Source organism: Sceloporus undulatus, chromosome 4 (genome assembly GCF_019175285.1).
Source record: "Sceloporus undulatus isolate JIND9_A2432 ecotype Alabama chromosome 4, SceUnd_v1.1, whole genome shotgun sequence".
NCBI lineage: Eukaryota > Metazoa > Chordata > Lepidosauria > Squamata > Phrynosomatidae > Sceloporus > Sceloporus undulatus.
Window position 1 is genome coordinate 95,171,880 of NC_056525.1, and position 25,225 is coordinate 95,197,104.

Below are 25,225 nucleotides of genomic sequence, written 5' to 3' on the forward strand. Positions count from 1 at the left end.
ACATATGTTATACTGCAAACCCACCAAATGCCTAAGTATCTTTCCCTTAGACATATATGGAGAACACAAGTAGTTTAAGATGTTGAGAACAGCCAAAGGGAGGGATGCTAGAAAAGGTGGGGGCAGCTCCCAGGAGCAGATATAAATAGAGAGAGAGAGATACAGGTTAAGAGATACAGAGGCTAGATAAAGTTTCTGTGGGAGCTGAGTCTATAAGGGAATTTTATAAAGTCAAGAGAAAGAAAGTGCTAAACTTTGTAACTACTGAAACAAGTTATACATCCTAGCAGGCTTGAATAACATCCTACAAGAAAGATACTGTATTCAACCTTGCTTGTAAATCAAATTTGTTCCTTCGTTTCAACAAGTAGTTGCATGAATTGTGCTTACAGACAACATCACCCACACTACCAAATATAAGTAAAATGCTAACAAAGGCAAAAAGACCTTCTATTATTTAGGACACTTTAGATAGTGGTGGAAGGTGGTGAGGTAGTTGCCAAGCCGTCACATATTGGTGGCAGCAGTGGGATCAGATAAGGAAATAATCACCATAGGCTCCTGGACCTGAGTGAGAATGTCTCTGCCACCATGTCACATATTGATGCCAAGTGGTGGGATTTTAAAGGCCCATTTTGCTGGCATCTGAGAAAAGTGTGAGGCAGGATATGCTTCATCACAACATAACTTGCCATTAAAAAAAATAATAAACTCACTTGGAAGTGTGATGTTGAAACAGCCTGCTGCTGCTGCTGTTTGTATACACCACATAATGTACACATAGATGTGCTGAGTAATCCCATACATCTCATCAGGCTGTTTCCAGGTCACATCACCTTTGGCTCCTAGGAAGACCAAAACTGAAACTCCTGGATGAACGAAATCTTGCTTCCCAACTTGGCTGTCAAGACTGGGAAGGGAGTGGGGAATGCTTTACCAACACTTAAAAAACCCCTGAAAAACAAATGAAAAACTAAGAGGAACATCCCTTTTGCCTTCTTCTAATGCATTGTTCTTTTGCCAGTATGTAGTGTCATTTCAGTCACAGGCTACATTTCCTTGTGCAAACCGCTAGCAAAGCTGAAGATGGTTGTAGATAATCGCTAGAGCCAAAAGGTCCTAAATTCATCCATCTTATTTTCCTCTTTGCCCACCCACTATTGCTCCATTTTATCCAGAAAGATGTTCCTGCAGAAGACAGATGGTTCCTGCAGAGATTGAAATTGCCTATTTGCAGGGAGCTTTTCAAATTAGACTGACAGCTGAAGGCCTTATATAGTCCTAGGGCTACAAGTTGCTCAATCCCTGGTGTTTATTACTTCAACCACAGTACTTTGATGGAGGGATAGTTTTTGTAACACTTGGAACTGCAACTCCCCAAATCCTCTAACCAGCATGAACACTATCCACACTGGCTCTGAGAATACTGAGAGTATGTGTGTGGAAGCGAACATTTCCAAGCTCTGGGGTTTTTTTGACATTTGATTTATCAATCCAATGGATTCTGTGCTTCAATAAGATGATGGAAAAGGGGGTCTGTATGGAAGTAATGCAACCCAAATACTCTTGAGAATATAAGTCCCACATAAAGAGGAATCTAAAAAATAGAGACATCCTTTTTTATCGAAATCTTTTATTAGAAGAAACCCCAAGAGTTGTAAAACAATAAGTAACAACAAATTGTGTTAAATATTAAACATTTTAGTTCTAAAAAGATATTTTCAACAATATGATCCTAACATTTCTGCACAGCAGAAGCAAAAACAGGTTTTAGAGCCCAGACAGCTGTGTGCTCACATTAATTTGGTTTGGACACAACCCACTCCTTCCCCACCAAACCAGACAGCCTAAATTAAAAACGTGATCATAGGGGAAACCGACAAGGTCTTTCTTTTGCCACCATGCAATTTATGAATACATATTTAAAATGCTGATGGACCTTTAAAAAAAAAGAAGCAAAACAAAACAAAGGAACAGACACCATTAATGATCACTATTAGTACCATTAGTTACACATCTCAAAAACTGAAGACTCCATTATGTTTTTATTTTTATTACCGTGAAGTGCAAATTACCAACATTTTACAAGGGAAGCAATAATCAGTATCAAAAGTTAGAAAATTAAACATCCTTTTATAAAATAAAATCTTATTTTAAGAAGAGTCTTAAAAATGAAGCATCCATTTTACAAGGGCTTACAAAGCAATAAATATTTTACACTAGTGTTGTATGCATCTCCTTGTTCCCATTTTTTTCCTAATTTAAGAAGCAAGGGCTTAGTCACATAAAACTTAACACAAACGAATGACACCATCTCCTCTGACCAGCTAACCAGCATATGAAGGTGCAAGGAAGGTAGATGGTAGCTGTAAAAAATTAAACTGTAGTTCTAGTGAATAACAAGGAACATTGATTTGATCTTAAGCAAGGCTGGGCTTAATCTTAACTTAAAGTTAAAGAAATACTTACTTGGAAATAAGTACCACTGAAATCAGCTGTAATTTACAACCAAATAAATGTGTTCAGGACTGGAGTGTAAGGCTGCAGCTCTGAAAACAAACCTCATATCACCCCACATATTATTGGGCTATCACTGGAAGCTAATTTGGAGAAAGAATTTTACAATTGCAGGCAATGCTGCCCACACTCTCCCAAAGGCATAAAATACTTCTGACTAAAGTAGACCCACTGAATCAGTGGGGCTTACGTATGGATTGATGTATTACTGACTAGGGCTGCATCTGCACTGCAGAAATAATCCAGTTCAACAGCACATTAACTGCCATGGTTCAGTGCTATGGAATTCTGGGAATTTTACTTAGTTGTGTCACCAAAATTCTAAAATTCCCAGATTTCCATAGCATTGAGCCATGGCAGTTAAAGTGGTGTCAAAGTGGATTAATCTTGCAGTGTGGATGCAGCCTAAGTGTTGTTGTTAATTCTGGTTACAATGAGAGTGATGCAGGAAAAGGCATTTCCATTCCCAAAGGGACACAAGACCACTTGCGCTTGGGAACTAAAACTAAAAGGGCTTAATTGGCATTGATAATATAACATTCATTCCTGAAACTACAGCATGGTGTTTGCCACCTGTAGCAACAGAAACATAAGTACTCGGCAAACATTTACAAGGCCAGAAAGAAGCAATATTTCTGAAAGTTCATGTGGCAGCTCAACAGTGGGTTGCCAAGCTTATAACGGAGTTTTGTTGTTGGAACTTTAACAGCCACTTGATGTTCAGAAACCCGTAAGCAAAGCTTTTCTGGAACTAACAGAACAAACCACTGTTCCACCATGACAATGAATGGTGGAAAAGCTGGCAACCCTACTTCTAGTCTGTGGACATTAAAGGAAAAAGATGTGAAAAAAGAAGGCAGCACCATTGCACCACCATTTTGCATATCTCTCATAGATGCAGACTGCATTACCTGTTGAAATGAAGGGCCAACAGGGGCAGAAAAATCCCAAAGAAGTTGCTGGACTGCAGTTCCCAGCAGTCCTTGCCAGTGGCCACATTGGCTAGGGCTGATAGGAGCTGTAGCCCAACCACTGCTTTGCACAGTCCTGCTCTGGAGAATGCCATTTTTCGCTGCTTTCTGTTGGAAAATATAGAAGCTGCAAATATTTTGCAGAGCAGCAAATAACCAGTTTTGCCTCTATAAATTTCAAGTAAGCTGAGAATGTTATCATGTCAAATAATGGCAGGTTTGTGGCTCAAATGGTGCTTGTAAATTTCAAAACACAAGCAAGTTAACTTCATATCAATAGCCAGTAAGGCACTTTGTCATGGAGCACACAACCAGACAAGCCAGGAAACTGACAAGACATTAAATGCAATCTATAGACATTTATATATTCTATGACCATTTATACTGAAAAAGCGTATTTACGAACTTTGTTTCTAGAGAAATTTTCACATTCTTTGTTATTTTTTTAAATAAAAAAACTGTTCACTCACTTAGAGGATAATCTGAAACAGTAGAACATTTCACATCTTTTCATATATATATATATTTATATTTTAAAAAGCAGCCAACACTTTAAAATCTTTCACCCCAAAACATCTAAGCCACAAGAATTAAAGGCAAAATGGGGAAAAAAGAGAGGGAAAATCTCAGTATATTTATAAAAAAATGCTCCCATGGTTTTTCTGTTTGTTTGTTTGTTCCATTCAGTTGTTGTTGTTGGAATTCAAATATTAATGTCACTATAGACTTGGATGGCTTCACACGTACAATCGCTTTGGTATAAAACATGCATAAAAAAACCCCGAACGTACTGAAGAAACAATGCACCAAAACCAAATGTGACTGTGTGGATAGGACAGTGGGCATTTTCTATTGTCCCTTGATTTGCATGTTCTTTTTGTTCAGGATCTTCAGCAGAGATTTACTCATGTAATAAGGTCTTGCAGAAGAGCCATCCTGACTTTCTAAATCTTCCACTAGGAGGAGGAATGGTAGAAAACATGCAATCAAACCAATGCAATATGAAAGCAATACTTCCACCTGCTGGCCCTTTTGTGCACAACAGCAAAAGCATCAGTACAGTATGTATTAAATACTGGATGTTTTGGCATTTATTTCTACTGTAAACACTGGTGCAATAATATAATCAGCCCTTTAACATTACATGGACCAGACACTGCGCCAGTTCAATCAAGGACATTTGCCTTGTCATTGACTACAACGAGTGCAGGATCAAAGCCTATTTAAAATTTATCATCTCATCACGAAATGATTCGTCCGTTACTCTACTTCTCTAAAGCGAGGAAGTGCATTATATTTTTCAATCAAGCTTTATGTTAAAGCATGTTATGCATACAACTGACATTATAATAAACAGCAGGATTTGGCCGAGCATTAAGAAACACACCAATCAAGTCCAAAAGTATCTGTATTTCAAAAATAAATTATTACTGAAGTTTGCACATTAATTAATGTTAATTCATTGCTGAGAAAGATATTCAGGAATTTTGTCTGTCAGATTTTTGCAACAATTTAACAGCTATATTTTGGTTGAATGGACCGCCACCAAATTTCAGTGCTATTGCTTTGCATTTTCACAGTTTTCGTATTTAACAAGATGGCTCTAAATTGTTCCCTTCAAAGACATTAGGTATCACCCTTCACATTGACCAGAGTCATTTTTGCAAATATATGGTAACTGTATTGACAACAATAGTGTCATACATGGGGATATGTTACTGGAACAACTTTGGCAAACTCAATCCTGCACACATATTGCTGGGCTAAACTGCATGATTCAAATTACTGTATTCTATTTGTTTCCAAAAGAGGGAAAGAAAGGATTCGTTCAGAGGCCAACAGTGTGCTAAAGCCAACATCACACAGACTTGCACAAAAGGAGTTCCTGCCTTCTCCTCCATTCCCCTCCTTCTGTTCTAGAGAGTCCTGCAAACCTCCAGAAAACTTTTGAGCATGCAGAGAGTGTCAGGCAAGAGGAGTAGGCAGGAAGATTTCCATTTGCTCTTGGTATTGAATTTAATTCTATTCCTGTGAGATGCATGTGCATAAATATGTGCATCCTCACTGCACATTGTAGCAGTGTAGTCCTTCCCCTTTTGCAAAGTAATACCCAACTGAGCTCTTCTGATGATGTGGCTGCATGTGTCTTTGGATGGCAATGCACATCTGCTTCCAGGACCGCTAGCTACTATGCATAACAAATTGCTTGTAACTGCAGCTGAATGTGGGACAATGTAATTTGGCTGTCACACAGTTTGAATGTAACAGCAACAGATGGTGTCTATAGCACATAAATGACTCTGTCTATTTCTGATGTGAGGAGGATTCTTTTCATCAATTGTTTGCATTTCTGTGTTTCTACTCTGTCTGCACATTAGTTGGATCCACAGTTCTGCTCATTCAAATGGAAGGGCCTTTTCTATTTGCAGAAGCAACCTGTTTCCACCAGAAGCTACAACTGGGAAAAGAGATGGGAATACGATTTCCAGCCATTCTTCTCTCTCCAGTAGCAATAAGACTATCTCCCACCATGCTATTCTGGCAAATCTGTCAACTCTTCAGGACTACTTATTTAGAGGATGGAGGGGGGGGGGGAAGAATTCAGGGAATAGAATAAATAGGAAAAACAAAAAAAAGTTAACTTCAATGGAAGAAGAGCACACTACTGAACACAAGTCATGATCCAATCCTAGGGAGAGATTCATATAGTGAAAAGTTGTATTATTCCTTGAAGTATGTGTTTAACTGATTGCATAGTCAAAGTTTCATTTCAGAGTTGTAACTGTTCTTAAATCCTCTGTATAATAATATTAACAAGAACTTCAACCCCAGATTTCTTCAGCTGGAAGTCTCACTTATCTCATAAAATGACTTTCAGCCAAACATATTTAAAATTCCAAGAAAGCTTAAAAACAAGGGTTTTGTTTTTTTTAAGTAACTGAAATGTTCAGATTGTCTGCTAACTCTAATAAATGTAACTGAAAAGCAGTATTTGTACCTGTCCCTTTTGAAGGGGTCAGATCCAGCAAAAGACAATGCTATTTTGTACTACTTAAAAGAAACTGCTATGTAGAGTTCAGACTGCTCATCTGCATGAATCTGAGAAGGCTACAGTATAAAAACTCTGAGGTTTGGGATGTACTTGCAGAAAAAGCAAGCCTTTATATTTCATGTTTTACACACAAATGTTCATGGCAAGCAACAGTAATCCCAGTCTTACCTCTGAAGGACCAGTGGACTGACTGACTGAATAAAACCATAATAATACTGCATTTTATATACTGTAGTATACAGTTCTAATCGCAAAAGACCCTCATAATTCAGAAACAGAATAACAACTGGGATTATCTGTTTGCAGTTTAGCTGAAGCCTGAAATTAATTTAATGTTCTGACTAAGCCAAGGAAGATGACACAAAGCAAACTCTAACGTTATGGTTATGAATATGATGAAGGAGCACATTTTTCATAAGACTGTTTTCTTACCCAGCTTCCAACAACAAGCACTCATGATCAAAGAGAATAGATTTGTGAGTATTGGACTATTCCAGTGTTTCCCCATGTATTTATGATCCTTCCACAAACTAGCATCTAGCAGGTTACTCTCACTGGCAAATATTAGGTAGTGGGGGATTTCATCTCTCTCCAACAGCAATCTATGGCTGACTGCTACTTCATAAGGCAGCTTCCCAGTACTGAAACACACCCTCAACTGGCAGGGAAGCGTATGGATCTGTAGCCAAGAGAAAGGGATCTAGGAGTCCAAGTAGACCACAAGTTGAGTCAACAGTGCGATGTGGCAGCTAAAAAGACCAATGCAATTTTAGACTGCATCAATAGAAGTATAGTGTCTCTATCAAGGGAAATAATAGTCCCACTCTATTCTGCTCTGGTCAAGCCCCACCTGGAATACTGTGTCCAGTTCTGGGCCCCATAATGCAAAAAGGATGTTGACAAACTGGAGCATGTCCAAAGGAGGGCGACTAAAATGGTGAAGGATCTGGAAAGCATGTCCTATGAGGAACGGCTTAGGAAGCTGGGGATGTTTAGCTTGGAGAAGAGAAGGTTAAGAGGTGATATTATAACCCTGTTTAAATATGTGAAGGGATGTCATATTGATGAGGGAGTAAGTTTGTTTTCTGCTGCTCCAGAGAACAGGACCTGGAACAGTGGATGCAAGCTACAGGAAAAGAAATTCCACCTCAACATTAGGAGGAACTTCCTGACAATAAGGGCTGTTTGACAGTGGAACAAACTCCCTTGGAGTGTAGTGGAATCTCCTTCCTTGGAGGTCTTTAAACAGAGGCTGGATGGCCATCTGTCAGGGATGCTTTGATTAAGATTTCCTGCATGGCAGGGGGTGGACTGGATGGCCCTTGTGGTCTCTTTCAACTCTATGATTCTATGAAAAGAACAGACAAATCTATTTTCTTGAGATCCAGAAGAGCCACATCTGTCTTCTAATCTGATATTTCAGCTGAATCCTCCCTGCATACTCTTTGCCCTCACTGAACTACTAAATGGTAGTGGGGCATGCTTTGACATGGGGCAGTTGTCTTCCAGAAGTAGTCCAATGGATCTATGTGGGCAGAGCTTTACACATTACTTGCAAAAGGCTCTCCATTCTTGCATCCTTAAAACTTACTCTGGAAGGCTGGGAAACTTTCTGGAGTAGGTTTTCCTACACAAGTATTAAAAGAAAATTATTTTAAAGTAGCAAATAGATGGTAATACACATCCTGTGCATTAGAGAAAACATACAATTTAGAAAACAGCCTCTGTTGGAGATGCCAAAAGGACATGGGTACATACTTGCACATGTTGTGGCACTGCCCTATGATAAAAACTTTCTGGTCCAAGATCTATTCGGAAATTAAATTGATGTTAAAAATTGACTTTGATATGAAACCAGAAATGTTTCTTCTAAATATGACCTCATTTATGAATCCAGTAGATGAAAAGAAGCGTTGGAAGATAGTACTATACTTGATATCCACAGCCAGAATGACTGTGGCCAAAAACTGGAAACTTTCACTGACACCCCATATAGAAGATTGGAGGAACAAACTGTTTGAAATGAAAGAACGAGATGGACTAACAGCTTTATTAAATAAAAAAGATATGTCAAAATGGGAAAAAGATTGGGAAGATGTTATTTAGTGAATGTTTAGCATTGTTTGATTGTATAAATACGGAAAGTATTTAACAGTGAGTCAATGAATATATGTTTTGTTTTGTTTTTTGCTTTTTTAGCTTCTTATGAAGGCTTATACAAATAAGACAAGGTATTGGAATTCATATATGACAATTATAATAACTGAGTTATATCTACAGGAGGATTATTTATATAAATCTGAATCCTGATGCACTAGATGTAATATTTGTAAATAACTGGTTATAAAATAAAAATTAAACAACAACAACAAAAAAGAGTGGAAGAGAATCCTGATGGCATGTGTGGATGCAATGTTAGCTCTAGCCTACAGTTAGCACTCCCCCTCTTTTCCCCATGTTCCTTTATCTTTCAGAAATGATGATTATAATACAATGCATCCTACTTTTAATTCTGAATATTTAAATAATAAAAAACTGTATTTGTGCATGGATCTGTTTCAAGACAGTGTTCTGCTTTGTTATTCAGAGCTCTGACATTTGATATTTAGTCACTGGGTGTTTTCTTACAGGGGACTCAGAAGCAGTTCTTGTTTCAATGGGTAATTGGCCAGAATGCTCATTCATATTGCATATGTCTCTCTGCTTTTCCTCATGTGCATGAAAAATGATCAGATGTTTACATGAATAGTGCAAGAGAGCCTCAAAGGCAACTTCAGCCCTCACATATTTCATTCTTTTTTTCTCCATGTCTAAAGCAGCAATGTTTGAGAAAGCTCCAAAACTGAGCAAGAGAAAAAACATCCAAGAAGTGTCAAAACTTGGTTTGTAAAGTCCAAAAGGCCTTCTTCCATGATGTGTGTGTGCATACTTGGGGGAGGGGAAATAGATCAATACTAAGTTGCATTTGATTCTCTGCATAGAGCTAAAGCTAAATTTTTATATAGCATAGGCCCGCTAATAACATTCTGAAGTTAGACCATAGAGTCCATATAGCATTAGATGGAAACAGAGGCTACTGCTTGACCAGCAATTTTCTTCCCTACCCAGATATACTTCTTAAAAGGTTTATTGTTAATAATATGCCTCTGTTCTAAGCAATTTAAACTATCTGTACTCTTTCATTATCCCTCCTTTGAGATGAATCAGTATGGTACTAATCTTTTCTCTTAGCATACAGTATTGGTAGTGGAGGCAACCGACATAGCACTGTGCCCTTCTTCATAGGGAACCATTAATACATTTTAATCACAGTTTAAATAGCTGTCAACCAGCATGTACAGTAAAAATACAGCCATAGCACCATAATTACAAATTTAGGACCACCTGCTGGTTATCTGTAGTCTTGATCTGTTTATGGCTAATTAGGATACACTGTAGTGCTTTCAAAAATTGCCTGAATATCCTTTACAAATACACACCTATAAAAAAAGTTATCAAAATGGCCGTCATGTAAAACAGCAAAATCTCAAGTTAGAAAAGTTATTAAAACACTAAGAGCTAAAGATTAAAAAAAGCTTCACATTTATACTTGTCCATAGGCACTCTATAAAACTATGATGTGGCCTTGTTTCACAGCTGTTAAAAAGACTTATTTTTAATGTTGCCTGTCAGTTCGCTTTTAGATAGTACAAAGCAAATACAAATAATTCATTTATCACAAGCATCATTTGCAATTTTAAAACATCCTTTGTCTAAATTTAAGGTGTGTTGCTTAATTATTTTTCCCCCTTAAAACTGACACTGTTGCCATTTTTACAATTTCTTTTGAGTATTAGCCCATTAACTTTTTAGGACTCAGTTCCTTCTTGCCCAAAATTCGGTGTAGACTGGCTGACATGTAGTAGGGTTTCGCTGTAGATCCATCATTTCTTTCCAAGTCTTCACCTGAATATGAAGCAGTCAATAGGAACCAAAGCAGCAAGCAGTCATGCAGCCAAACACAAATCAAAACAAAAGAGACAGCCAGAGAGAGGAAAAGAGTCAACATTAGAAATCTTGTTACAACAGAGCAGAATTTTAGTGCTGTGTCATTGCAGGGTGCCACAAAAACACCACTCTCCACCATTTCTTATCAATACAAAGTAGTTCACATCAAAGTCGCTGTTGAGACATGTTGTTATTCTTGCTTCCGCATGGGCAACCAGTAAAAGGTGATTATGAGAGCCAGCATGCTGTAATGGTTTGAGTGTTGGACTAGGACTCTGGAAATCAAAGTATGAATTCTTGTTTGGCTTTGTAAACCCACTGGGTGACCTTGGGTAAATCATTTTCTCTCAGCCTCAGTGGAAGGCAATGGCAAACTCTCTCTGAACTAATCTTGCCAAGAGAACCCCATGATAGGTTTGCCTTAGGATCACCATGACTTGAAGGCACACAAAAACCATCTTGTACTTAATATTAAAACTCTCAGCACATGTTCTCCATGAAGTACTTCAAGAGTCTTGATTGCAGTGTCTATGGAGGAATTATGAATACACTATTTTCTAGGATGAGTACTCTATGCTCTATGAAAGTGAGCTTTACTATTTCTGTTTCTTGATTGAATTTTTATTTTTGCCACAAGAGGTCAGACTGTGCTGATATATGGAAGTATTGCTCAGGGACATAAGGGCCATATATACATGAAAGCAGCCTGCCTCAGATCTGGTGCCCTTCCCTGTGTCTTGGATTACAACTCCCATAAACACTAGCCACCATTACACCAGTTTGTAAAAATGCCTCAATTCCTTCTTAGTTACAAAAGTTGAAAATGGTCCCATGTTTGAACCTGATTTCTAAAACATAAACAATGGTAACAAACTGGTTCTGAAGAGGGGGAAAAAACCAGCCAGTCCACACAATCCTTGACAATGAATTAAGAATTGGAATTCAATGTAGATCAGCTTTCTCTGTCCATTCTGTCATGATCAGTCAGTATTAAGAATACATATCAAGACTGTAATTGATCACCTCCTAATCTAGCCACTTAAAAATGGAGACCGTAGACCACAATTGTTGGAGCATTCACAAGATCATTTCCACAAAAATGGAAGAAAAAGCCACCCTGCTTTAAACATAGCCACCACAATCAGCTTTGAGATAAAGACTGACAACTACTTTTAGCTTTTAGATAATAAATTGCAAACTACAGATGCCTGAAGATGATCCTTTGCTCACTTTGGCCAAGGCTATCAAGTTGGAGGGGAATAGCTACTGGAAACTAATCTTGATGAAAAATGAAAATTAAATGACAATTAAAGGCTAATTGGAAAAAGTGAGGGGTGTTTTTGTTGATGTTCAGACAATATTGTGAATTCTTGATGTCTGTGTGACTACATCAACGGTGGTAATGGAAAACAGCACTTTGGATGTTCTTAACGGCACTTTCTTTTATGTTGGCATCACATATTCCCATGCTAAAAAGTCTTGGCACAGAAAGTACACTCTTAAAGTAATCCATGGTGCACTCTGATTAAATTTGCTGATTAGGACATATAAAAGATAGAACACTAGGTAATAGTACAAGTAATGGCATAACCTGTAAAATGTTACTTTTGGGGTAATGAGGGCACAACTGAACTCCTTTAGTGAAATAAAACTGGTATCATTGTATGGGGGGGGAGGGAATCATTTGTGTGGACCAGGTCATTTTAAAGAGTTTTTATTAAAAAGTAACTTTTAAAGCAGCACATTAATAGTGTACTATTCAGAGACACAGCATGGTGTAGTGGTCTCAATGTTGGACAAAGACACTGGGAGATGGATAATCTAGATCCATTTCAACCTGGCTTCAAGCCCAGCTATGGTATGGAGACAATTTTGGTTGCCTTCGTGGCTGACCTACACAGGGAACTGGACAGGGGTAGTGTGCCCTTGTTAGTTCTGCTGGACCTCTCAGTGGCTTTTGATACCATGTTATCCTTCTGGGGCTTCTTTGTGGGATGGGACTCAGGGGTACTGTTATGCAGTGGTTTCCAGTCCTTCTTGGAGGCAGAAGCTCAGAAGGTGCTGAGGTACTCCTGTTTGATGTCCTGTCTATTGGCCTGTGAGATCCTTCAAGGCTCTATTTTGTTCCCCATTTATTTAACACTTACATAAAACCACTGGAAGAGGTCACTGGGAAGTGGTATCACCAGTAACCTGATGACACCCAGCTCTACCTCTCCTTCCTATCTGATTCCATGGAAGCTGTCTTGATACTGAACCAATGTCTGTTGGACTGGATGAGGGCAAACCAACTGAAACTTAATCCAGACAAGACAGAGGTGCTCCTGGTGAAGATTGCAGCTTAGGTGTTCTCCTGGATTCAACACTAAGCCTAGATATCCAGGTTTCAGCAGTGGCCAAGAGCATATCTGCACAATTAAAGCTGATGTGCCAGTTGTGCCTGTTCCTTGGGATGTCAGACCTGGCTGTGGGGTTGCCTTTGGAAACTTCAGCAAGTCCTGAATGCTGTGGCCAGAATGGTGATGGAAGCTAGTTATAAGGAGCATGTAACTCCCTTGTTAAAATAACTTCGCTGGTTGCCAGTTCGTTTCCAGGCACTATTCAAAGTGCTGATATCCACCTATAAAGCCCTATACAGTTTAGGTCCAGAATATTATAAAATCTGTATCTCCCTAGAGAAGTCATTCTCTTGGTCCTGCCACCATCACAGGTCTGCTTAGTGATGAAATGAGAGTGAGCCGTCTCAGTAGCTGCTTCCACCCTCTGGAACTCCTTTCTATGGGAGGCTAGGCTGGCCCCCGTCCCTTCTCTCTTTTTGCCAGCAGGCAAAACCTTTTCTTTTCAAGCAGGCTTTTAATATGTAATTTACCCAGGGAGGCTTCTTATTGGGATATTTGCTTTTGTATGATTTTAATGATTTTATATTTTTAACTTATTATATCAATGCTTTTTAATTATGTTTTAAAAACTGTACTTTTTAAAAAGTATCTTTTGTGACCCACCTTGATTCTAGTTTATGAGAAAGGCATTATATAAATAAAATACATAAATAAAAAAATAAATAAATTAGTATCAGTTGAAGATTCATTGTATCAATGGCAATTTGGTAAGCCAACACTTTACATTCAACTGAGTGACTGGGATCAGATGTATTTGAGACTAACAACCAGGTTCAGGCCTTTGTATTAATAATCCCTTCATCCTTCTGAAAGGGGAATATACTTGTGGAAAATAAAACATTTTAAGCTCATTCAACGTTGCTGTGGCTAATAAAATGGTAATTATGTGTTATTAGCAATTATACATAGCATTCATCTAAGTGAAATGTCACTGGACAAGAAGAAGCTACAAAGCACCCAGAAGCAACCTGTTAGTAATTACTACAGAGCAGTTATTCCAAACAAGCCAGCTGTTCCAGTGAGCATCAGTTACATTTCACTTGCTGAACTAATGAAGTCATATCTGATGCAGATATACTTCATATTCTCTTGTGCAGTGAAGACTACAATGGAGCAAAATGCACAAGAAGAGAAGTAACAGTTTGCTTCTTCATATCTCATAACTTTCATTAGGACCATTTAACAGAATGGCCCATTATTTAAGTGCTATCCAAAGGAAAGTAAACAAAGACGTGATTACTTACAAAAGCAGAGGAAAAGTGTGTCAACACACATTGCATAGACACTGAAGAATCCATGTGCAACTAGGTAAGAACCTATAATGACAGTCTGAAAAGGGGAGGAAAATAAACGTTGATTAGACCAACATTACATAAAGCAGCCCTTCCCCAAACTGGTGCTTCCCAAATGTATTGCACTACAGATCCCATTATCCCTAGACAGAGATGGTGGAAGTTGTAGTCCAATGCCTCTGGAGATCACTGAGTTGGAAAGGCTGAAATGAAGTATTCCTTAGTTTAAACACAGAAAGCTTACAGCTACGTAGTGCTTCTTTAGATTCAGCAGAAAGCAAGTGTGAGCACTTTTAGCACTATTGCAAATCTTTTCTGAATAGGCAGAACCAAGATAAAATCCACACAGAATAATGGAATGTCTATCTCAAGATCTCTTTATGATCACTGTAGTCTCACCTTACATTCTCCGTCACCACTCACAGAATCCCTCCCTATTATCATCCCTGTTATTCTATACTGTGCGTTCTTGGAATTTCCCCTCTTCTTTGTGTCAGACCCAACAACAACTGGGACCTGATGTGGAAGATCAGAGATCCTTCAGTCCTTTGCCTGGCATTGGGGTCTTGATCTGCCCTAAAGTCAACTGATCAAACAAATAAAAGTTTGAGCCACTGTAAATTGCACTGGATTACCTAATCTGGACTGAGGCTGCAGCAGCACTCACTGCAGCAGTGAGTGAACAACTACAGTGCTCCCCATTGCTCACACCAGGGCCCTGATTTGGGTTGAGACCTCTGTACTTACTTATGAGTAAAAAATTAATTAAATACATAGCTGCTACACTGTTAAAGTAACATGCAATTTTGACACTATGCTTTGAATGACAAAAAGTGATAGAGTTGCTTGTATTGTTGCTATAAAGCAGCAACAGCGTTAAACAACATTAGTGCAAAATCCTCTGGCAGAGATACTGGGGTGAGTGATATCAAGCTTATTATCAGTGTTGTCACTGGCAGAACACACCACATAAACACAAGTATCACTAAGAGGGCCCTTTCATATATACAGATATATCCCCCTGTGCCTAGAACACAGCACAGCTCTTTCAGGTCTTAGAAACTGCTGTCAGAAACTAAGGATTTAGTGAGAATGAGAGGGGACAGTCTTGAGTGGAAGACTGGAAAGACGACAGAGTCTCAGGCCAGAAAGAGGAAAGGAGAATGAAAAGGAACCAGAAATGTGTATGAAGGAGAGACCATCAGCTGCCACTCCCTGTCCTCACAAGACCAGCTTTTATTCAGTAATGCTGTCTCCATGAGGGAGGTAGCCAAACCTGAAGTCTATAAGTGTCCAACCAGAGATAAGTCTGAGATGCCCTGAACGCTCACCTGTGGATTAGGTTCATTATTGGATCCCATTTCCTCTTATTGTATAGAGACTAACTTTAAACTATATTCCTATTGATAATAATAATAAAATAATAAATATTTATTTATATCCCACCTCTTCCACTTTGAGGATTGAGGCGGGTAACAGCAAAGTGAATACAATATACAACAATAAAAACAACAAGCCCCACAAGACCCCGACCCAACCCTCTCTCCCAACTATAAAATTAAACAGTAAAAAATGTTTAAAAAGTACATAACAATACATCAAAGTTAAAAAAACAAATCAGAAATAAGAAAAATAATAAAAGGAGGGGGATTCAATTGGTTCTGGACATTATCAATCGGGGAAGGCCTGCCGGGAAGAGAAAGGTTTTTGTCGCCTTTTGGAGTTGTTCCTTTTGTTTTCTTTTCTCTTTTTCTCTCCCTGGTACATAAATCCTAGCTTTTGTTCCCCTCCCCATTAAAATAGAAAAAAGGAAGAAAGAAAGACCTTTAAAAAAACAATTTGGGGGTGCCAGCATTAACCTCGGCAGGCCTTCAGCACACCACATTGACACATCACAGACACCAGTCCTGGATCATTCTAAGAACATCAATAATGTCCTCACCAAGAGTGGGACCCAGTAGTAATTCAGTGATGGTGCTTCGTGTGTGAATATCGGTATTCTGTGTGTGAAGAAAAAGAAGGCTAGGACACCTGCAAAAGGGGAAAACACAGGTTATCAGATGCCTACATATGAACTTGGAAGCACTTTAAATGCATTATCTCCCACAGTATTTTTAAAGATACCGGATGACTCATACAAGATACTGCCATATCTGGGAATCCAAACAGATATGCCAATGGAACAGCTGATACAACCAGTTAGTTCAAAAATATTTGTGTATATATATAATACACTTTCAAGATATGTTCATGTTCAGACACAGAAATTATTAGAAAAAGTCCTTAAAATATGTCCTTCATAACTGCAGGCTAAGCAACATACAAAAACAAATACACATGGGAGCAATAATCCACAGAATCTCTGACTAACAAATCCTCCACTATTTGTAGTGGAACAAAAATTGACATTCATATTCATTATTTGTAAGAGATTCATGGTACCAGAAAATTTTAATGCATGATATGGTATTTTAGAGCAATGCTATTAATTTGACAGTTTTTTATAGATAAAGAAGACTGTAGAATAAAATGCACAGTTGAAAAAAAGAAAAATCTGATTTAAAAAAAAATCCTCTTGTTTTTCCCTTGGAGAACTATTTAACTATTTCCATTTATCTCTTTCAGTACGGTTCATGATAAATTGAGATATTAGCTTATGATAACATCTGTACTAAGCAGGAAGAGAAAGCCATGTAAATTAATTAGCCAAAGGAATTTGTCCTTAAGCACAAGGAAAACATTAATCAATTTTGCTATTTCATGGTTTCATTTTAGACAAATCTCATTTACTTTATAAAAGAATGGATGTGCAATAACAGCAAATAATTCATTCCAAATTAAATTGAGTGCTGGTGAATTAAGAGTTCAAAACATTCAAAAACTAGATAAATAAAACTTGGAGAACATTTTTGGAACTCAAACATTTTTGGTAGAATAAACTTGGTAAGATTTTTATAAGATCTTCCACCCAACCTTGGCGCATCCCTACTCTTGTACAATGATCAACTGTTTGTGGAGGAGAGAAGAAATCCAGCCCACCACCCTTTTTCCCTTTCAGATGGTCAGCACTATTCCCAACTAGTTCCCAAATTTGTCTTCTGCTCATTTCACACCAAAGTCAAAGAAAGCCTAACAGGACCAAGATGGATGTAGGATGTGAAGAATGCAGTGCCAGAGGCAGAAGTACTTGAACACACAGCACTTTTCAAGGAAGCATGCAGTGCTTCAGCCTCCCAGGCTCCACAAATTTAACCAAAGCTGTTTTTACCATTGCTGCTCTAGCAGTAAAAAAGCACTCAGCACTGGATCCGTCTAGCAAAACACATTAAAAGTGGACCATTCCTCCCATATATTATTTCAGCCTACTTTCCTCCAAACACTGGGATTGGAGAGCCTGGTAGAACCCTTCAGTGCAATTTGAAGCTAGAAGTGTCCACTGAAAAACTTCACCCCCTTCCTCTCCCTTCCCTTTCTCCCTATCCAGGTAAGCACTTTGTATGTTGGGAGAAATAAACCATCTGACATCTCTGTGTTTCTCTGAATGCAATTTGTTAATGAATCCTTAAAAGAGGTTTTAGATGCAGTCCACTTTAAAACAGTACCATTTTGTTTTGGAATCTTCCAAATTTGTCTGATTTATCCTAATTTTAGTTCAGGAGTCATCTAATATTGAACAACAACCCTAGAAGATAAGAATATGAAGACATGGAATGGGTTAAAACATTCCATCTCCCAATCTTTGCTACAAATGCTGTATGCATAATAGTGTACAAGAACAAAAATTATATTTTTCTATATTTTTTGGGTAGTTGGTCAGTTTTTGGTTTCAATTCATTCTTGAACAAATTATTTTGCTTGTGCTCTGTTTAGATTCAAGCCAATACCACAATCCAAGTAGCTCCTTGTTTATCTGATTAATGAATGTCTTGAGAGACACCAAGATAATGAGGTTTTCCTGTAATGATTTACATACATACAGCTGAGGTTATAAAAAGGCTGCAGGTCTGCATTATATTGGCACAAACTAGAAACACCTCAGTCAAACCTCTTTCCCCAAATTGTCTGTTGTCTTCAATCAATTACTAAATCAAAATATTTACTCACTTACCAACACCTCCAGCAACAAGAATTTTCCCCAGGAATAATAAGAAGTCTGTCACTTTATCCAGCACTGCAACTCTGTGAAAAAGAGAAAGAGAGAGAGAGAGAGAATAAACAAGAGTGGAAAAGCTTTTCTTTTCAAACAGTAGTTCAGGTCTGTTTTCAGTTACCTTCTGAAATTATTTGGAGAACAATGTAACCCAAAGTTTCAATACAGTGAAGGATCCAGTTTTAGAGAATGATTCCCCCCTCCCAGTTCCTAATTAACATCATAACTGCAACAAGGATTTCTGTTTCAAGTTATTAGAAAATGGTTATTTGTTTCCTTTTTGTGGCATCTAAACTCTGGTACCTGGCTATTGTGCTAGCATTAATATTTTAGTAAAGAACTGAGACCTAGTGTGGTGTAGTGTTTTGAAAGTTGGATTACTCTGTGTGTCATTTTAAAGTATGTTTTAAACTGTGAACTGTTTAATTGTATGGTAAGGGGTGGGTGGGATATGGGATGTGGGTTTGTATGTTTTAATGTATAAGCCGCCCCAGTTGTGTTGCACAGAGAGGTGGGATATAAATAAATTTTATTATTGTAATTATTATTATTATTATTATTATAACTCTGGAGATAAGGGCTCAATTCCCTGCTCAGGCATGGAAACCCACTGGGGGACCTTGGGCATTTCACAATAGGTTTGTCATTAAGTTGGAAGTGACTTGAAGGCACACAACAACAACAAAAATTACAATGACTCAAGCATTGATTCATGGAGACATATTTTATTTGTTTCCTTTTTGGAATAACAACTTTCAAGTTTTTTCTTATTTTTCTTATGAACTTTATAAAGTGTTTCTTTTCTTATTAAATTTTGAAACTTTGTAAAACCAATGAAGAAATTCTCCCAGAAAGGAGAAGTGCTGACAGAACCTTAAAAGGCACTATGGCTTTGGTTGTGAGAAAGCCAGAATAAAAAATGTAATGGTTAACAGACATGCTCCTGTAATGCTCAAAGGCTATTCTTAGGTCTGCGCAAGAAGGAGACGAAACAAATTCCATGGGGCTATATCAAAAAAGATATGAAAATAGATGGTCTCCCCATGACTGCCAGCATTGGTTCAACCAGGACCAACATCTATGTGGCTTCCGGTCTCGAATTTGCTGCTTCTGTGAATCAGGCCTCAATATACATGTTAAATAACCAGATAAAACCACATTAGAAGGTAAAAATGCAGGAGCTCTTTAGATCACTCCCTATTATGCTGCCGCCACTGTCATTCCACCATCTACCTCTCAAGTCAGTTATCATAGAATCATAGTATTTTCTGCGAAGTGACATGAAATGGCAGGTATGTATGCACAACTCCTTACCTTACCACATTTCTCATGAGCAGAAAGAAAGCTTCCCTTGCTGACGTGCAAAAGTTTTTACCATATATTGCAATCTGAAAAATATTAACAGCTGTTAACTTGTTTGCGAGAAAGCCCAGTTATGCAAGTGTCTTGCTTTGGGATGCATACTTGTTGAAATATTAGCACCAAGAAAGAAAGAGATGTATGGTACAGTGCACCTTTTTTTTTAACGCGGACTTCCCCGCGTAAAAGAACGCATATGGGGCTTGTGCATGGCGCAGTGGCGCAAACACACCATGGGCGTGCACCTCATTAATCTTAATGGGACACGCCGCCCCTTGTGCCCGCTGAAAGCCATCTATGACGTGGGTGCACTGTACTACATTTGCTACCATTTATGAATAAAACCATCCAATTTTCATCTTGCCCTAGCTAACATTTGGAGGTGGGCAGCTGTGGAAGGTTAAGGGGCCATACTAGCCTCCCAAAAGACCCCAGAGAGCCTCACTCTCACTTCCGCACATCCCAGCAAAACAAAACATTTACACCCAAACACACTGGGGTCACTGAGGTCATTTTCACCAGGAGCCCTGGTGGCGCAGTAGTTAAATGCATGTACTGCAGCCACTCACTCTGAGTCAACCCTGAGCCCCTGACTGGTATTGAACTCACAAACCACAAGGTTGTTAGTTCAATACCAGCCAGGAGCTCAGGGTTGACTCAGCCTGGCATCCTTCTGAGGTCGCTAAAATGAGTACCCAGCTTGATGGGGGCAATTGGCTTACACTTGTAAACTGCTTAGGGAGTGCTTAAGTGCACTGATAAGCAGTATAAAAATGCTATTGCTATATCTTTATCCCTCTTGGCCATTTTAGAGGATTTTTTTAACAACAAGAAGTCCACAGAAGTCACTTCTTGTTTGTTTTTTTAAAGACCTAAAATGGCCCAAGCAGATCCAATAAGTGGCAGAAATGCCTCATCTCTTCTAGAAGGCACACCTTCTTGGGTGGGGGAATATTTTTTAACCCAGTGGAGCCAGGATGGCTTTCCAGAAATGGTGGAAGCACTTTCCACAACCCCATAGAGAGCATTTCCTTCTGGAATACTATATTTTGGCCACTCCTGGCCTATTACCATTTAAGCTAAACTGTAAATAAAAAATTCAGGTCAATATAAATGAGCATGAAGAAGAGGGAGAGGAAGAACAGCAACAACAGCAGCAGCAACAACAACAATCTCGATATTGGCTTGTTTCTGGATGGCCAGTGATAGGCCATGTAATTTTTGGAAAGGAAAAAGGAAGTAATACATGACGAAACTCGGTGCTGACTTTCTGAAGAAAAGCAAAACAAAACAGGTCTTGAAAATTTCCTGACCTTCAAGAATAACTACGTACATCTACCCCTGAAACTTTACTGAGTATGATCCTAAACAGCCTTTGCTCCCTCAAGATTAAACTACTCTAATGCATTCTATCTGGCATTAAAGTAGAAATATGTCTGGCAGTTTCAGCTGTTTCAGAATACATTGCCTTGTCCTCTGAGAGGTCTGGGTTATTGAAAGTAGATACCACAGCCATGCTCTGTGATCCATGCAGGCTTCTTTGAACCTTCTGGGCAGAATTTGAGGGACTTTTCATTTCTAAGGCCCAAAACAATTGAATAGCAAGGATGGGTAAAGAGAAGGGTTTGGAGGTTTTTTTTTAATTTGCTTTTACACCTCTTACACAAGTACAAAGCTCCATGCCTTTGCAGACTGGGTAGGCAGAAAAGGGGTATTGTACTTCTTGTTTGGATTTTCCTTTAATAATCAAGGCTGAGCAAGTATGGCTACCGTTTTTCATTTCAGAGACAATATTTCAGTTTACATTTTAACTACACATTTACATGGCAACCCTATTCACTGAGCAGTAAGCACCACTGAGTCAAATGGAAAACTCAGAAAAGTGTACATTGGGTTGCAACCTTACTCTCATTTTACCATTGCTGCATGCTAAATTCACACTTATGGATATCCCATCAAATCAATGGGTCTACTCTAATTGGGACTAGCAATTAGATTGATATTATATGTTTATTTTTTCACATTTGCCACAAATGTATAAGCCAAGGAAGTCATTCAAGTTTATGCCCACCATGTGCTTGATTAGGGATCTGTGTTGATCAGATTGCAATCAGATACATATCACAATACACACTGGACTCATAAAATCCCACTGCACTGCATGAAGCCCTTTTTATTAATTCTTGATGAGTTTAACTCAATTGGCCTCTGCTGAGATAATACGCTTATTAGTTGGTAGAAAAACCTACTTAAGGGTAATGCTTCTCATTTTTCATACAGCACTTTTTAAATTACTTCATACATTTTGTTCCTTCTTGTTTCAAATGTCAGTTTCTCATCTCACAACTGTTCTAATCTTTAGTTCCCTGAATGAGATTCAGACAGGTTTACTGTAGCCTGCAGCAAATGGGCAATGTTATCCACTACCTGATCAACCATGCTTGCTGAATTCTTCTAAGGACCAGTTTCAGCCATATGAAAATACTTATCTTTCTAAGCAGCAGTAAAGAAATTCATCAGAGATTTTACCCTGGAGCTACTGGAAATAAATCTAAATATTATAGTTTAAAACAGGCCTTTGGGGACTGTGTTTTGTACATAAATAGCTGTTCTTTAGAAAAGGACACAGCAGCATACTTGAAAAGGAGAGAGAAATACATACCATGATGTAGGCATTTCTGTTGATAAATTTCAGGAATTTTTCCAAGCACCAAAAACAGCATTTGAGGCAGCAGAGCAGGAACTTAGCAAAAGCATTCTGTGAGCCTATCCCAAAGTACAGAGGGGGGGAAAAAATCAAACCAACCCTTAAGAATGATGAATAAGCATCCAGATACAAAAGTTTCTTGTATTTTGGTTTAGATTTTGTTTGCATCCATCCTGTGTGGCTGGCTAGCCCCTTGCCGATTTGCAATAATATCGTGCATAAATATCATGCTGAAGTTCAGCTGTGTATTAGGTAAATGCCAGTGCAGAAATGGACCAATGAATTTTCCCAGGAGCCTGCTAGAGTGCTGAAGTTACCACAGAGCACCCATGACACATCAGTGTTTCCCATACAACACCACCTTTGTTTTTCTCTTCTTCCTTTTTAAAAATAAGCAGTACTTCTGAATACTTCATTTAAACCATACTAGATGTAATGTCATGACACTCACCTTTTAGTTTGTGATCCAGGTATTCCAGGATTACTCTAATCAATTGGACTACAGCAAGAATTAAAGAGCCAAATGCTAGGGAACCTGTATGATATCTAGTAGAAAATAAAATGGCACCATTCAGTAATGGGAATCTTATCAAACATATTGTTACTAGACAGTTAATTTTATTACAATTTGAAACTCAATCCAGATAAGATAGAGGTGCTCCTGGTCAGTTTTAAAGCAGATCAGAGAATACAGATTCAGCCTGAGGGTTGTACTCTCCTTGAAGATGCAGGTATTCCTGGACTGAGCCATGATCCCGGATACTCAGGTTTCTGTGGTGGCCAGGACTCCATTTGCACATTTAAGGTTTGTGACCCAGCTTCCCTGGTTCTTTGGGACATCTGACTTGGCCATGGTGAGACATGCCTTAATTACATCCCAGTTGGATTACTGTAATGTGCTCTGCATGAGGCTGCTTTTGAAGACTGTTCAGAAACTTCAAATGATCCAAGGCGCTGCAGCCAGATTGCTTATAGGTGCTAGTCACAGGTGGCACACAACTCCCTTGCTTCAACAGCACCACTGGCTGTGGTCTGTCTCAGGGCACAATTCAAAGTACAGTACTGACTTGACCTATAAAGCCCTATATGGCTCAAGCGCAGGCTACGTGAAGAACTGTATCTTCCCATGTGAACCTTCCAAAGCTTTAAGATCTGCAAGAGAGGCATTTCTATCCCACCACCTTTGCAGGCACAGTTGGTGGGAACATGGAAGAAAGCCTTCTTTGTAACTCCTACATTTTGGAACCTCCACCCTATGGAAGTTAGGATAGTGGCTTCTTTGTTTTCAGTGTCAGGTTAAGACCTTTCTTTTCCAGCAAACCTCTGGAAACAAGAATATGGCTTTTATAGGCCCTATTCCCACTGAGGTTTAAATCGGATCATATGGAATTATGATCCAAATTAAACCACTTTAGTTCCCATTGGAATCGATTCGCCAAGGGGGGTTAGGGTTCCCCCCCCATTAAACTCGTGTTAAAAAGACGCTGGGTTTTGCTGCTTCTTTTCAGGCTGAATCGATCATAATCGATTCAGCCCAATGGAAACGAAGGGCAGAATCGAATCCGCCGTCAGAGACAGAGAGATGACAGGGGCAGCTGCAATGGCTCCTGCCATTTCCTTGTCACTGGCCTCCCCTCCATCATCCTCCTCCTTCAGTCTCCCTTCCCACTGCCACCCTTGGATCGCACGATCCAAGGGTGGCAGTGGCCCCAGAGGGGCCCAATGGGTTGTTCCTCCTTCTCCTCCTCCCCTCCCTCCCTCCGCTGGCCTACCTGGCTGGGTGCTGGTGGTCCGGCAGCAGCAGCAGCAGTGGCAAGTGTCTCCTCAGGTCCTCCTCCTCCAGGCCGATCCTGCCTGTCTGCCTGCCTGTCTGCCTCTCTCTTTCTGCCCAGGCCTCCTTATAAGGAGGCCTACTGGGGCAGAGAACTCCTGGAGAAGGAGGCTGGGCAGCAAGAACGGTCCAGCCTGGAGGAGGAGGACCGGTGGAGAGGGCCAGCCCCAAGCCCTGAGAGCTACAGCTGCCACTGCCACCAGAATTGGGACCCACCCACCAGAAGCACTCAGGTAGGTAGGCTGGCCGGCAGAGGGAGGGAGGGAAGGGGGGAGGATGGAGGAGGAAGGAAAGGAAGAAAGAAAGAGGGAAGGTTTTTTCCCCCTTTTCTTTCCTCCTCCTCCATCCATTCTCTCTGTGGCCATTTTTCCTCTTTTCTCCCCTTAATGTGAACAACAAAGGGGAGTAAAAAGCCCCGGAGAGAATTCACTTTCAAAATAATCTAGTTTCAAACTGGATTATTTTGTAAGTAGGATGGGCTCATAGTGTTGTCCTATTTTAAATCTGTTTTAAGGTAAGATTTTAATTGGTTTTAATTCTGCTGTTATTTAATATTGTTTTAATCTTGTATGTTTTTAAATTTATGTGTTCCATTGTATTCTCTCCCTTTTGGTAAGACACCTTAAGTTCCAGCCTTGGAGACAGACGGCATTTAGGGTGCATCTGCACTGTAGAAATAATGCAGTATGACCCCACTTTAAGCGATGTAGCTCCATCCTATGGAATCCTGGGAGTTTTAGTTTTACAAGATCTTTAGCCTTCGCTGTCAAAGACTGCTGGTGTCTCACAAAACTACAAATCCCAGGATTCTGTAAGAGGGAGCCATGACAGCTAAAGTTGTGCCAAACTACATTATTTCTGCAGTGTAGATATACCCATAAATATAATGATGGATGGTTTACATAGGTGTTGATTCATCATTCAACTGAGTCAATGAATCTACTCTGTTTGGGAGTAACA

At 39.2% G+C, this 25,225-nt stretch overlaps 1 protein-coding gene across 2 annotated transcripts in view; it reads right to left on the reverse strand.

Moving 5' to 3' along the window:
• Positions 1 to 1,633: 1,633 nt before the first annotated feature.
• Positions 1,634 to 25,225, reverse strand: part of SLC44A5 (solute carrier family 44 member 5) — a 125,709-nt gene continuing 102,117 nt past the window's right edge. The window contains exons 16-22 of one of the 2 annotated variants that reach the window (XM_042464170.1): positions 22,886 to 22,980; positions 22,390 to 22,493; positions 19,683 to 19,756; positions 18,327 to 18,397; positions 16,161 to 16,249; positions 14,171 to 14,255; positions 1,634 to 4,444 (exon numbers count right to left, since the gene is read on the reverse strand). In XM_042464170.1, coding sequence (XP_042320104.1) covers positions 4,338 to 4,444; positions 14,171 to 14,255; positions 16,161 to 16,249; positions 18,327 to 18,397; positions 19,683 to 19,756; positions 22,390 to 22,493; positions 22,886 to 22,980 — 625 coding nt within the window. In that variant the 3' untranslated portion in view covers positions 1,634 to 4,337. Of the gene's footprint in view, positions 4,445 to 7,822; positions 10,486 to 14,170; positions 14,256 to 16,160; positions 16,250 to 18,326; positions 18,398 to 19,682; positions 19,757 to 22,389; positions 22,494 to 22,885; positions 22,981 to 25,225 lie in introns of those variants that run through there. The other variant, XM_042464169.1, reaches the window with a different exon arrangement.